At 35.1% G+C, this 13956-nt stretch overlaps 1 protein-coding gene across 13 annotated transcripts; it reads left to right on the forward strand.

Moving 5' to 3' along the window:
* The first annotated feature begins 274 nt into the window (after window positions 1–274).
* Window positions 275–13167, forward strand: Ziz (dedicator of cytokinesis protein Ziz). Of its 13 annotated transcripts, none has more exons than XM_083054524.1 (29): window positions 275–410; window positions 707–823; window positions 1101–1279; window positions 1365–1434; window positions 1588–2028; window positions 2151–2642; window positions 2828–2994; window positions 3118–3279; window positions 3475–3554; window positions 3906–4159; window positions 4246–4487; window positions 4595–4700; window positions 4882–5253; window positions 5341–5538; window positions 5773–5919; window positions 5993–6179; window positions 6272–6313; window positions 6659–6837; window positions 7005–7213; window positions 7311–7718; window positions 7858–8158; window positions 8481–8640; window positions 8793–8953; window positions 9084–9413; window positions 9768–9918; window positions 10045–10307; window positions 10414–10771; window positions 10881–11172; window positions 11245–13167. In XM_083054524.1, exons 1-29 carry the CDS (start codon window positions 312–314, stop codon window positions 11477–11479), a joined length of 6402 nt encoding a protein of 2133 aa, XP_082910650.1. In that variant the 5' UTR covers window positions 275–311; the 3' UTR covers window positions 11480–13167. The 13 variants fall into 13 exon arrangements, with proteins under 13 accessions (XP_082910650.1, XP_082910653.1, XP_082910651.1 ...); XM_083054527.1 differs by having other exon boundaries at window positions 9768–9909; XM_083054525.1 differs by having other exon boundaries at window positions 4595–4694.
* Window positions 13168–13956: the final 789 nt, after the last annotated feature.

A 13956-nucleotide genomic window follows, 5' to 3' on the forward strand; every position in this document is an offset into this window, starting at 1 on the left:
CGATCAGAACGAACCGAACGAACTGACGCGATCGTCGGTTGGGTTGGGTATCCGTCCTCTGCGGAAAACGTGGGGGGCGACGGGGATACAGTTGAATACAAGCGATGGTGTGATGGCTGACGGGAGTTGTTCGCGATCTTAATCGATTGTCACAATAGGTCGCGGGTGATGCTCCCAATTGTTTCTCCGGCCGGGACGCCAGCGGTGACGTGACGTGAGTGTGACGACCCGATGCGGCCGGACGCGACCGATCTGATCCGGGATCGATCGAGTGCCATCGATCTGCGCCGCTCTGGCTCCGACGTGCCGAGATGAGCGAGAGGAAGTTCACGCGCGGCCTGGGGAAACCCGGCATGGCGGCGCAGCTACGGGAAACCGTGTCGCAGGTCGTCCGCGAGAGCACGGTGCAGGTGAGCTCCATCTTCCACGTCTCTCCCTGGAACTGGGTACTTATAATGGGTTTTGTACACGGGAAATCAGTCGTGACCTGTCATAGAGGTGTAAACAAGCTGGAGCTCTCCCAAAATTTAAGCTTTATCGGATAATTTATCGTATTTGACACGACGTCTTCGTCGGATTTAATTAAAGTTTGAAAAATCATGGACTTTCCATGTGCGATAGTTGGATTATTAATTCTTCACCTTCAAGGTTTGTCGTGTTTTGTTTATGTATGTATATCTTTTTTTTTTTTTTTTTTTTTTTGCAGAGTAAACCACACCTGGTGGAACCTATTGACTTTGAGAACTTTATCCTGAAGAAAAAGACACTACTGCAAAATGATCCCCAGCGAGAATTACTGCTATTTCCTCAGGATGATATTTCTGTGAGTTATCACAGTTTTATGTTTATCTACAAGTTTGCCACCGCCATCCGTTTCATTTGTAGATAAGCCAACAAAGCAAGCCTGACAATAGGATACGAGATAAAAATATATGAATTACAAGCAAAATATAATTTATCTCTAATATATCTTTAATTTAATTTTGTAAACAGGCAAAATTGCTTGATTGAAAAAAATTTGAGATATTCATTTCTTTTAACATAGAGATTTCTTTTAACAGAATTATGATTATTATTGTTAAATATATATTTTTCTACAGCAAATGGTTCTACCAAGAAGATATCGTAGCGTGGTACCGACAGCACAGCATATTACAGAAAGCGAAGAAGGAGTGGAAAATGTCCTGACAAAGGAATGTTTACACAGTTATACATCCAATTGGAATCTTGTACATTACAAATATGCAGCATACAGCGGAACTTATCTCGAATTGCCAAAGTATGTGAATCTAATGTTAAGATTAATTAAGATTACTGAAAATTATCTATTGTTTTATAAATAATTTTATTAAAAAAATTTTTAGAATATCGAAAGCGGACGACCTAAAAGATGAAGTGTATGAAATCGATACAGAAGTAGATCAAGTAGATGAGGTAATATTTTTTTTTTTATTCTAGAAGATATATGTATATTGTAGCAATACTTAATGATACTTTTGATGGATCTTTAGAATTTCGAATTATTCAAATATCATGTCCTCTTGTATTTGTATTCAAAACTAAGTGTGGTTGTACCTATTTTTGTAGGAATTGACAAAGAACGATGGCATAACGAAGGAAGGCTATTTGATGAAAGGTCCTGAGATTGGCAGTTCAGACAGAATGTTCGCTCATATCGGTTCGAAATCGTTCAAGAGACGTTTCTGCCATCTTAGGCAGGAGGTTGACGGCACTTATATACTCGAATTTTTCAAAGATGAGAGGAAAGGGGAGGCAAAACTGACAATAGTGATGGATTTTTGCACGGAAGTTGTTAGAAATTCAAAGCGCGGGAGATTTTGTTTCGAGCTACGAATGAGCGACACTCACAAATCTTATACCCTGGCCGCTGACAGTGAGACCGATATGCAAGATTGGTTGTTGAAGCTCAGTTCCGTATTGCAACATTATAAACAGCAAGAGGAAAAACGTGCTGCTTCACTTGAGAGAGCCTGTAACACGCCTCCCCCTTCGCCACAACCTATGCAGGTAATGCAATTATCATCTTTAAAGTTACTTTAATCGATTATTAATTTTTAACTTTTTTTTTTATAGAGATCAAAGAACAGACTTTGATACCTCTAACTAACTATTTCTTATTTTGATTTTAGGTTTACGGCACACTGAAGGGCCTCGAACAAAGCATGAACCCACAACTGATAAAGTACTCCAGAGAGACTGACACCAGCATCGCTTTAGCAAGGAGAGAAAACAGAAAAAGACTGTTTAGCGTGTACCCTTACATACCACATGCCAAGATGAATACAGGGCAATCTATCGATAATAACGTGGATCCTTACAAGGAGCAGTTCGGCCATAGAATCTTTGTCAAGTGCGAAAGCCTCAAATTTCGTCTTCAAGCGCCTATCGACGAAAAGGAATCTTTGTGCCAAGTGGAACCTTATTATACAACGTTGAGTTTATTCGATGCGAGAAATGGTAGAAAACTTACGGAGAATTTTCATTTCGACATTAATCACGAAATGGTGCGGGATATGACGAAAGAATTAAGTCCCTCAGGAATCACAACAGAGACTGAGGATATTACTCTTCCCGGGGATTTGAAACACATTCCTTCAGATTGGATCAAGTATCCGAAACAGGTATGCGATTATTTAAATATAAGAAAGACAGGAGAGAAATTACTGATTTTATATCATATATAATCTTAAAAAATATATATAAATGTGCAATTGCGAGATAAAGATTTATTTAATTAAGATTTAAAAAGAAAGATTTATTTAATTAAGATTTAAAAAATATTTGAAAAATGCAATTGCTGTTGCAGGCCATATTCAATATCAACAATCCTCATCCGGACATATTTCTCGTCGTCAGGATAGACAAATTACTTCAAGGGAACATATATCAGATCTCGGAGCCATATTTGAGAGCTACAAAGGATCCAAGACTGGGTTTGAAGGTGCATAAACAAGTCCGAGCGTGTTGTCAAAGGTAAGATTGCGAGTTTCAGGTATTTTCTTATATTGTGCAATATCGAAGTATAAACCTCTTGGTTTAAATGAGACAATTAAAGAAATTATTATATGAAAGACCTTGCAATTGGTTTTTTTTTAGACTGGGAAACTATAGAATGCCATTTGCATGGGCTGCAAGGCCATTATTTAGATTGTATAGTAATGAATTGGATACATCCTCAGACTTTCCAGCGATATACAGGCAGGAAAATAACAAAATAAAGGATGAAGAATTATTAAAACTTCTTTCAGAATACAGAAAGTATGTGTACTCATAATTAATTAGTATAATTTAAAGATATTTATACTACAGAGCTTAATATATGCGCTGCAGATATAATAATAAAATTAAAGATATAATAATTAAATATTAAGAATATAATTAAATATAATAATTAAATTTATCGTTAAATTTATTTATAATATAATTTATTATATTGATAAAATTTTTTCGCAGACCTGAGAAGCTTAGCAAATTGACTGTGATACCTGGTTGGTTAAAAATCAAAGTAGAACCTGTTACGAACATCTCTGAAAGTGAGTAATTAGATAATATAACATTTAATAATATAATATTATAATTTTAAAAATGTTTTATTGCCTTGGTTTTTGTGCAATAATCTTTGCATAATATTTTAGGAGTATTTCAGGGCTAAAAAAATTTACAAAACTCTCGAAATTAAAAAAATTCAAGAAAAAATATAATTTAAATATCAGTGCCCAAAACCAAATGATTTTTGTAAATTAATTTTTTTAGAATATAATTATCTTAGCAATTCTTGTAACAAATAAAATGGTTCTTAATTCTTATTGTAAAAGAATAAATTATAGTTTACAGTAATTTTGAGCAGAAGTCCAGGTATATGATATATAAAATATTTTTTTTAGATACATTGTCAACTTGCCTAGCACCTTTAAAGCCATTTCCGATACCTCCAACGGTAGAACCGACGATCGAGATCGCCGAATTCGAGAGCACTTCTGAGAAAGACGTGCATCCGTACACGTCGTACATCAATCATCTCTATGTATACCCACAGACCCTTTGCTTCGACAGCCAGAAAATGTTCACCCGAGCTAGGAACATAGCGTGCATCGTGGAGCTTCGCGATGACGATGGCGAGAATGTCAAACCTTTACGAGTATGAGTGATAAAACTCTTGTACAAGTTTATACGAAAATTGGATCTATAAATCATTATTTTTCTCTTTGCTATTATTTATAATAGGCGATCTACGGGAAACCTGGTACACCATTGTTATGCCTGCGAGCATCGTGCGCAGTTTTACATCACAACGCGATACCTTCTTGGTATGAAGAGATCAAGATGAAGCTGCCTACAAAGTTGCACGCGAAACACCATATACTCTTTTCCTTTTATCACATAAGCTGTGATATGAACAAGAAAAAGGAGAACGGCGTTGAAAATTGCGTCGGCTATGCGTGGGCGCCTTTGCTGCATAAAGGAAGGTAGGCGAAACGATTGATGAAGTTAATAGTTGATTTCGAGATAAAATTTCTGACATATTTGGCATTTTTATCGACAAATAAGTACGTATTTAAAATTTTATGTACAGACTGAACGTGGACGTGGAATCGAGTATCCAAGTACTGCCTGTTGCGACGCACTTGCCGCATGGATATCTTTCCATACAACCTCTTGGGCTAGGGAAAGGGGTAAGAGTAAGATCGGTTATCGGTATTACTAATTAATGTCATTAAATCAGCACGATAATAAATTAGTTATAAATTAGTAATAAATTAGTTGCTAAAACAATGGCGATAAAATGAAAAAACAAGTGGATTCGTATAGAGGCAAATATAATATATTTAGATGAAATAACATGAATGTATGTGTTCGCAGAACGCGGGACCGGATATCACATGGATCGACTCTCAACGACCCATCTTCACGGTATCTTTCCAATTAATTTCAACGGTATTTACGCGAGACCTTCATCTGCACAATCTGTTCGTTCACGCTGAACGCATCCTAGACACGAGACCCTCGACGATACCGTCGGATTCAGAAACCTGTAAAATCTTGAAGGCGGCACACGCGGTTCAACTAGTCACCGTTATCACATTTCTACCTACTATATTGAATCAGTTGTTCGTGTTGTTGGCGTGTAACACCAGTCAGGAGATCGGATTGTACGTGATTAGGGTCTTGATACACTTTATAAACATGGTGCACGAAGCCGGACGCAAGGAAATTCTACAAGCGTATATCAAGGTAAAAGATATTTGGATTCTTAGTATTTTTAGTTAAACATTTCGATTATTTTGTCCATTTATCTCGATATTCTTTTCTTGTATGTAGTTCGTGTTTGAGCTGCCTCCTCTACGAAATGGCAACGTTACGGTTCACGAGCAGCTGGCGAAACATTTGCCAGCTTTGCTGCAGCCGAGCAACACCGATTTTCTGGTGGTGAACAAGTTTATGCACCACTCGAGCTTCTTTTTTGAAATAATGGTTAAAAGTATGGCGCAATATCTTCTGAATACTGGCAGGATAAAGGTAAGTTGTTTTGGAAATTGTTTGTAATTAAATATAAATTGTGTTTGAAATATCTTACATTTGCCAAGATGATTTATCATACATTAACGTATCTGTTTTTGTAAAAATTGATTATTTAACGCAACTAAATATATGAATATATTATATTATATTCATATATTTAATATATGAATATAATATAAAATAATATATTTAATATATGAATATAATATATAATATATTATATATTTACAGATGCATAGAAACGAGCGTTTCTCGAAGGACTATCACGAGAAGATCAAGGCGTTATTGGAAGTAATTATGCCATATCTAATGACCAAATACAGAGAAATGCCAGTGGAGACGCACGAATTGAACAAAAGCCTCGCACAATTCTTAAAGGTATATAATATTGTGTACGAGAGATTATTGCATATGTATATATTATATTATCTTTTAATTTTGATTATCGCAGAGATGTCTCACAGTCATGGACCGCGGCTTCGTGTTTCGTCTCATCAATTCCTATCTGGACAATTTTTCGCCCGGTGATCCACGCACATTGCATGATTTCAAGTTCACCTTTCTACAGATCATCTGCTCTCACGCACACTACGTATCATTCAACTTGCCGATAATGCGGTCGCGTCTCGTTTCCAGAGGTAGGTTCTTATTGTCGCGCCTATGTAAGAATTGTGGTGAAAGTAGTACTAATTTATTGATAAACTTAATCATTTCGCGTGTTGTTTGAAAGATGACAATGACACTGATTGTGAGAGAGAACCAGAATGCGATGGTACGTTTATATTTATATACCCCCACAAATATGTGTTAATATTTTTATATTTATAGCTATATATGTATGTCATTATAATATAATGAGTTAGAGCATATATATTTTAAAAGCACTAGTGGAATTGAAGGATTCACAAAACGACGAATATATGCACTATTTATGTTTTCGTATAATATAATCGCATTTATGAACTAAAAATCCCATGTGCACTCTCTTACTTGTCTGTTTTATATTACACGCATTTATACGTATAACACTATGTGTAAATTTCGGTTGCATTACACAATTAGAAAGTGAATGTCGAAAGTAGATAAAACTGAAAAGTTTTTATTTTATGAACGACAGATTTGATGAATGAATATTGTCTCACGGAGGAATTCTGCAAACACCACTTCCTAGTTGGTCTCCTGATGCAAGAAGTCAGAACTTCTCTCAACGAAATTGTGCAGATTCGTAAGGTGGCTATAGGCACTTTACGAGATCTAATGGCGAAGCACGAATTGGATGATAGATATCAGAATAAGGTGCATTACTTTGAATATCTTATTATTTAAGACAAGCTGTGCAATACTTTTAAAAGAATCGATGTTTAAAAAAAACGAGGATTATTTATATCTATAACTACTTGTTTTTCTGAATATTTTTATTTAATATTTATAATTTTTATTAATTAATTAATTAATTTTTGCAGGGTCAATTGAGTAGAATAGCATCGATTTACATACCATGGCTCGGGATTGTATTGGAGAATTTGCACCGACTAGAATCAGTACAAGAGAGTGAGATCAAGGTAGAAATGAAACAAAATAGTACAAACAGGGTGTCAACCAGCAGTTTGTTTTTGGCAACAAAGGATAGCTCTATCAGTGCTACCGCAAGCACACCAAAATCCATTCACAGGTATTGATGATTGATTTATTAGACAGTTATTTATCAGTTAATAATCGGAAATCAAGCTGAAGATAATAATATTGCTCTGTTTTATCGTTGAATCTAGATTGACTCTTCACCTGGACACTCAGTCACCCGTGAGAACGTCTATACATCTGCGAGACTCGACTTATTTCGCCGCTATCGCGGGTCAAGGATTAGTAAATGGATACTCCTGCGCTAGCGTCGAATCCGACACGTCGACGGTATCTGGCGCGTCCCAGTCCAACATTTCCCAAGAGACTGCCATTGTTAGAGAATTGGTGGAAAACGGAACAGGCGAGAAAAAGAGGCATTCGCGTACCTTGAGCGTGACGCAATCGTCGCCTAGATGTGATAAATTGCAACCCTCGGAAGTGAAGGACATATTACTCTGTTTTCTGTTTATCGTTAAATATCTGGGTGACCATCAGGTAATCGCCTGGTGGCAACAATGCAACGACACAGAAATACTGAGCTTCTTCACAGTGATCGAGTGAGTAGCAAGCAGATTAAAATAACAAAGGAATAATATTGCTTTTGAAATAATACAGCGACAGTCTCATCATGCGTTTAACATACTTATTTTTTTCAAGTTTTAAAACATGAATAACGTTGCTCTCTTCTTTTCTTAGAATGAGCTTGCATCATTTCAAATATATCGGTAAGAGACAGATAGCAGTCAATGCCGCGAGTAATGTTGGAAAACCGCGTACCGTCAAAGCGATGACTTTACCGGCTAGAATGGCACCACCAGATTTCACTACTGAAAGTCCCGCTACTGGCACATTGCAACCTCATAATACAGTTACCAGAGAGAATCTTGTTGAAAATGAAAGCGGCAAAGTGTATCAAGCTCTGCTGGAAGCAAACATGGCGACGGAAGTCGGTCTTATCGCGTTGGATTGCTTGGGGCTCTTCTGTATTCATTTTAAAGTAATTATACAATTAATAAGCTTGAAAATGTTCTATCCAATGATTTTGTGTGTAAAATATGTCGCCAATTATTCTCTGGAATATTTTAATTGCTAATTGTTTTTATCTGGGGTAATTATATCATATGTGTAAGTAATATGTTGTAAGTGACACAATTACTAAAGACAAAAAATTTGTCAATTTAGATTATAAAGTGAAATACTTATAAAAAATAAATAAATGTTTTTTTAATTAAAAAATATTAGGAAAATCTATAGAAAAACGTATCTATGAATTTCAGCAATTAAAATGCATTGCTCTAACAAATGTCATTTTTTTGCAGGACATTCTTTTGGCGAATGAAGGCGACAACGCAGTCATGCAAAAGATTTTCAACATTTATTTATCGTTCCTTCAAGTCGGTCAGTCGGAAACCTTATTACGTCACGTTTTCGCTGGATTTCGAGCTTTTTTGAACAATTATTCCGTCGCACTTTTTAAAGGTATCGATTTTTAAAATTTCAAAAATTGAACTTTAATTTATAATGGAGGAGGAATAAATGCACAACTGGTCTTTGATAAGAGATTGCACATATAATAATGGATTCACATAAGATACTTATAAAAAGCTAGAATAAAATTCTTTATTTTGTAGGCAATGCTGTGCTTTGTGGACGTTTATGTTATGAACTGCTACATTGTTGTAACAGCAAGCTGAGTTCCATACGACAAGAGTCCTGCGCTTTGCTATATTTGCTCATGCGAAGTAACTTTGAGTTTACTAGTCGGAAAGGATTGACTAGAGTGCATTTGCAGGTACAGTACTCGAGTTTACAAGTATAATGGCTAATTTCTCTCTCGTTTCATCCATGATATATTTAAAAATTCTACAATTATGACTGAAAGCAATAATACGTCAATAATTCTGTCTCTTTTTTTTTTACAGGTGATAATTTCAGTCTCCCAAATGCTGGGAAACGTAATTGGTTTGAACAACTCACGATTTCAAGAATCGTTGTCGTTGATCAACAGTTACGCCTCCTCCGATAAAGTTATGAAAGGCACGGGTTTTCCAGTCGAAGTAAAGGATCTCAATAAAAGGATACGAACGGTCTTAATGGCGACCGCGCAAATGCGAGAGCATAATAACGATCCTGAGATGTTGGTCGATTTACAACACAGTTTGGCAAACTCGTATGCCAGCACGCCCGAGTTGAGGCACACTTGGCTGGAGACGATGGCCAGGAATCATGCTAGAGATGGAAACTTTTCAGAGGTATTTTTGCAAATTATATTAAAATAAATATACGAAATGTAAGGCCCTGCGCACAATAGAGAAAATATTAGGAATAAATATTAAATATTGGAAATAGAAATTATTTTAAAGGGCTCATATACTCTTATACTCTTATTAAGAGTCCTTTATATCCGAATTTGTATTTGTATATCAGAGTCTTTTCGATTTTATTATTTTAAAATAATTCCTATTCTTAATATTTAATATTTATTCCTAATATTTTCTCTATTTATGCGCAGGGCCTAACTCTTATTTATTGAAAAAGTTGTTTCACGAGACTCTCTCTTACATAATGCACGCATTTCAATAATACGTACTTGTTTTATTTTTAAGGCTGCTTGCTGCCAACTGCATATCGCAGCGTTAATGGCTGAGTATCTGAAGTTGCGGAAAGTTCATCCATGGGGCGCAGAGGCTTTCGATCATATCTCTGCCAACATATCAAAAGACGAGCGTAATCTCAAGCTCGACGCTGGTGAGATTTGTATGTTTGCTTCATTGTATCGTGTTTATTGTGTTGTGTCTGTGTTATTGTACTCTTGTCGTATTTTACATGGACATGCAAATTGAAAATTAATGTGAGAGACATTAATGTATTTTTTTTTCCTAGGTGTTCAAGATATTCACTATAATGAAAGTCTCTTTCTCGAGCAATTAGAAGTTTGTGCTGACACTTTGGAGAAAGCCGAGCGTTTCGAATTGCTCGGACACTTGTATCGCTTGATAGTTCCTATGTACGAAAAGAGAAGAAACTACGAGGCTCTGGCAAATTCTTACTCGCACTTGGCGCAAGCCTATAATAAAATCGTGGAAGTCGCACGAACTGGCAAGAGATTACTTGGAAGGTTTTACAGAGTAGCGTTCTTTGGCATGGTAAGAAACATTTATGTATAATTTAAAAGTTTGATATATATACGCATTTATTACTTGTCGTCTAAGAGATGTGAGATGTGTATTACACCTGTATTATATCTTTTAGGCATATTTCGAGGAGGAGAATGGTCAAGAATATATCTACAAGGAACCCAAAGTGACATCACTATCTGAGATATCGGAACGATTGTTACGTTTATACAGCGAAAAGTTCGGATCCGAGAACGTTAAAATGATAATGGATTCTGTGCCGGTAGACATAAGCGATTTAGATCCCAAGATAGCGTACATTCAGGTGACACACGTAACACCGTACTTCGAGAAGTCCGAATTGGAAGAGCGACAGACCGAATTCGAGCAGAATCACAATGTATCATGCTTCATGTTCGAGACGCCGTTTACTAAGGAGGGCAAAGCGAGGGGAAATCCGGAGGACCAATGGAAACGCAGGACTATTCTCACAAGTACAATCAAATATCAAATAATAATTTGAATTATTTATTCACATATTAGTCTGAGATCTTGCTTCGCCTTGAAAAAGAGATTTAAAGATTTATCTGTTTGCTTTCACAGCACAATATGCTTTCCCGTATGTGAAGAAACGCATTGGAATTGCCGAGAAACGAATAGTGAAACTGAGTCCTATCGAGGTTGCCTTGGACGAAATGAGACAACGTGTTCAGGAATTGGAAGACGTAGCCTTGATCGGACCGACAGACGTAAAGAAGCTGCAATTACGTCTTCAGGGTAGTATTTGCGTAACAGTGAACGCCGGTCCTCTGGCCTATGCTTCCGCGTTCCTGGATCCCGCGTTGTCTCCGCAATATTCCGATGACAAAGTGGAGGAGTTGAAGGATGTTTTTAGGTATGTTTTATCGTAATCTCTCGCACGCGACATGCCGCGACAGTGATTTATGATTGCATTACGCCTTTACAGGGATTTTGTCAAGATATGTTACACAGCGCTACAAATTAATAGCAAACTGATCACGCCGGACCAACACGAGTATCAAGAAGTGTTGCGCGAGAATTATCAGAAATTGTGCCAGAGCTTGTCGTCCTTGTTTGGGGAACCGATATGGCCGGATGAGCAAGTAGGAAGCTTTAAACGTAATAGCGCTGCTTTGTTCAGTGCCATCAGCGGCGCTAACAATCACACCAGTACAGCCTAAGTCAGTAATCTTAGATCGTTCATCTAATAGGCCTCGGATTTATTTATCCCTTTCTAACATAATATGTAATATTTAAGCATCTTCCAAACACAAAGCTCGTGAAAGTTACTTGTAAATTGACGTCTTGTATTTATTTTTTCTTGTTGCTACATTACATTGACACAAATCTGTGATTAAGTATCCATATTTTGAAACGCTTGGCCTAATAGGAAAGAACTTTCCGATCACTGCTAGATATTTTGGACAAGTATATTTACGAATATCGTAAAAAAATACTGATTAGGGAATTCTGTGGGTGGTTTGTAGTCATTTATAGTCGTCGAATCAAGAATTCGACAAAGCCAGTGAAGAAAACTACTTCTACTTATTAAAATTTATGACGTTGTAGTCGATTAAGTTGCGAGTTTATACTAATAGAATATAAGTTGGATGTCAAAGATTCACCCCCAGGGCATTTATATATAGCATAATCTATGACGATAAAAATGTACACTTTGGTACACGTCTTAGTTCTTTCACTGTGAATAATGTTAGTCCCTAATGCATTCACATATTTATGATGTTTGTATAATCAATTTTGTAAGAATTTTTATTCTTATCTCTTTAAGAAAACTATAGTCTAAGAGCAGAAATAATTAAAAAAAAAGGGATTGTAATATTTGAAAAATTAATTTTTTATCGTGTCTTAATTGAATCCTTATTGCATCTTTTTGTTTAATTAATATAGATAGTTAATTGTTTATGCTTGGAGACTATATTTTATCGTATAAAATTTATAGCTTACATATAATCATGAAAAGTATGAATACATTTTTTTATGCAGTGTACGCATACGTTGCAATATGTACAGTATACTGATAATTTGTAGTGTATTAAGATACTTTATGTAAAAATCGATTTGTGTATATAACTATTTTTTAAATTCTTCTTGCATGCATATAAGTGCTGTTATGTAATCGGCTGTTTTAGAAATAATGCAAAAAGAAAGTACAGATCCTTTAACATAAATCGTCAAACATATTTTTTGCTATATATTATATGAATTTACGTAATGCGTTTGCATTATTAGTAGTATAAGGATAAAAATTTCTTTTTTCTTTACGGATCAAGTAACTTCTATGCCAATTATCGCAATTTATAAGAAATTAAATAAAAGTTTATTTATACTATATATAAAGAGAGGTGGAGACTGTAGCATCTAATTGGCTACGCTTTACGTATATGGAAACAAGTCCGACCACTTTGATACCTTGCAAATGCGCACATAGGTAATGTTATATATTGATAATTATCTGTGAAAAAAAGCGTGACATAAAGTTTTATAAACTGAGAATGCGAGAGAGCGAGAGAGAGAGAGAAAGAAAGTATGTATGTGTAAATTCATTTATTATTCGTGAAGTCATATCGGTGCGAATATCGTAGATTAGAAATGAGCTTTAACAAGAAATGTTAAAATATACTAAATGACAGAAAAAAGTTTGTTTCGAGTATGTATATGTATCACAAATTATGTTTTATACTTTCTTTTTATCTGAACATGTAAGATGTGTGTATGCGTACTAGAGTACACATACTAGAGACTGTGATGCCTGAATTGGAGACATTTTCTATTTAATTTTTAAAACTTTTACTTCATTCTTTATTTCAAATGTTTTTAATGTATATGTAATAAATATAGATCCAGGAAACTGCAATTTTGTTTATATATAAACCATTTCATAATGTCGATTATATATAACTAGAACAACAGTAGTGCGCTACGCGCGCGCCATTCTTCGGTTTTATGTTAAAAAAAATATTTTTTTAAAAATAATATAAAATTTGTTTAAACTCGATTAATAGTTTTTCATAGAAATCAGCTGATTAAAGCGTTAATTTATTAATTAAATTTTTAAATAATATGATAAATTAAAATAGTAATATGTTGTAAATAATATGTTATAATATCTTATTCTCGATTATATAATATTTTTTGATAGAAATCAGCTGATAACTTTCAAAAATATTAATCAAGTTTAAAGTATTATAACATATTATTTAAAATATATTAAAAGACATCAGGACTCTTTCTTGCGCTTATTCAGTGGCAGAATCTGCGAGAAAAATCAGTTTTCATATATTTTTGTTATTAATTTACAGATAATTATTAATGCAATTAACGTGCAATAATACCAGTCTTTTAATATCTTCGATAATTCATCTAAATTAATAGATTATATTTTGCGAAGAGATTTAACGAGCAATAATATATGTCTTATTGCGCTCGAAAAATCGTCTGAGTTAATAGGGGAACATATTTTGCGAAGAGGTATAGTGTAGCAATATGTATCTTTTCAGGTCCGAAAAATCGTCTGAGTTAATAGGAATACATATTATGCAAAGAGGTAGATCGAAGTACCGTCGGTAATAAAAGTTGCTAATTTATCGATAATAACGTCGATAATTTACCAACCTTCATTACCGACGTTACTTCAAAC

The sequence above is a fragment of the Prenolepis imparis genome, unplaced genomic scaffold (assembly GCF_030444845.1).
Source record: "Prenolepis imparis isolate NDT839.2.m4 unplaced genomic scaffold, iyPreImpa1.0 SCAF_14, whole genome shotgun sequence".
Taxonomy (NCBI): domain Eukaryota; kingdom Metazoa; phylum Arthropoda; class Insecta; order Hymenoptera; family Formicidae; genus Prenolepis; species Prenolepis imparis.

Bases quoted from the DNA above. Each gene is read 5' to 3' on its own strand.
- Ziz (XM_083054521.1), top strand. From the start codon at position 312: ATGAGCGAGAGGAAGTTCACGCGCGGCCTGGGGAAACCCGGCATGGCG. The intron at 824-1,100 runs GTGAGTTATCAC...ATTTTTCTACAG, and splicing joins TTCCTCAGGATGATATTTCT to CAAATGGTTCTACCAAGAAG. The intron at 2,995-3,117 runs GTAAGATTGCGA...GTTTTTTTTTAG, and splicing joins GTCCGAGCGTGTTGTCAAAG to ACTGGGAAACTATAGAATGC.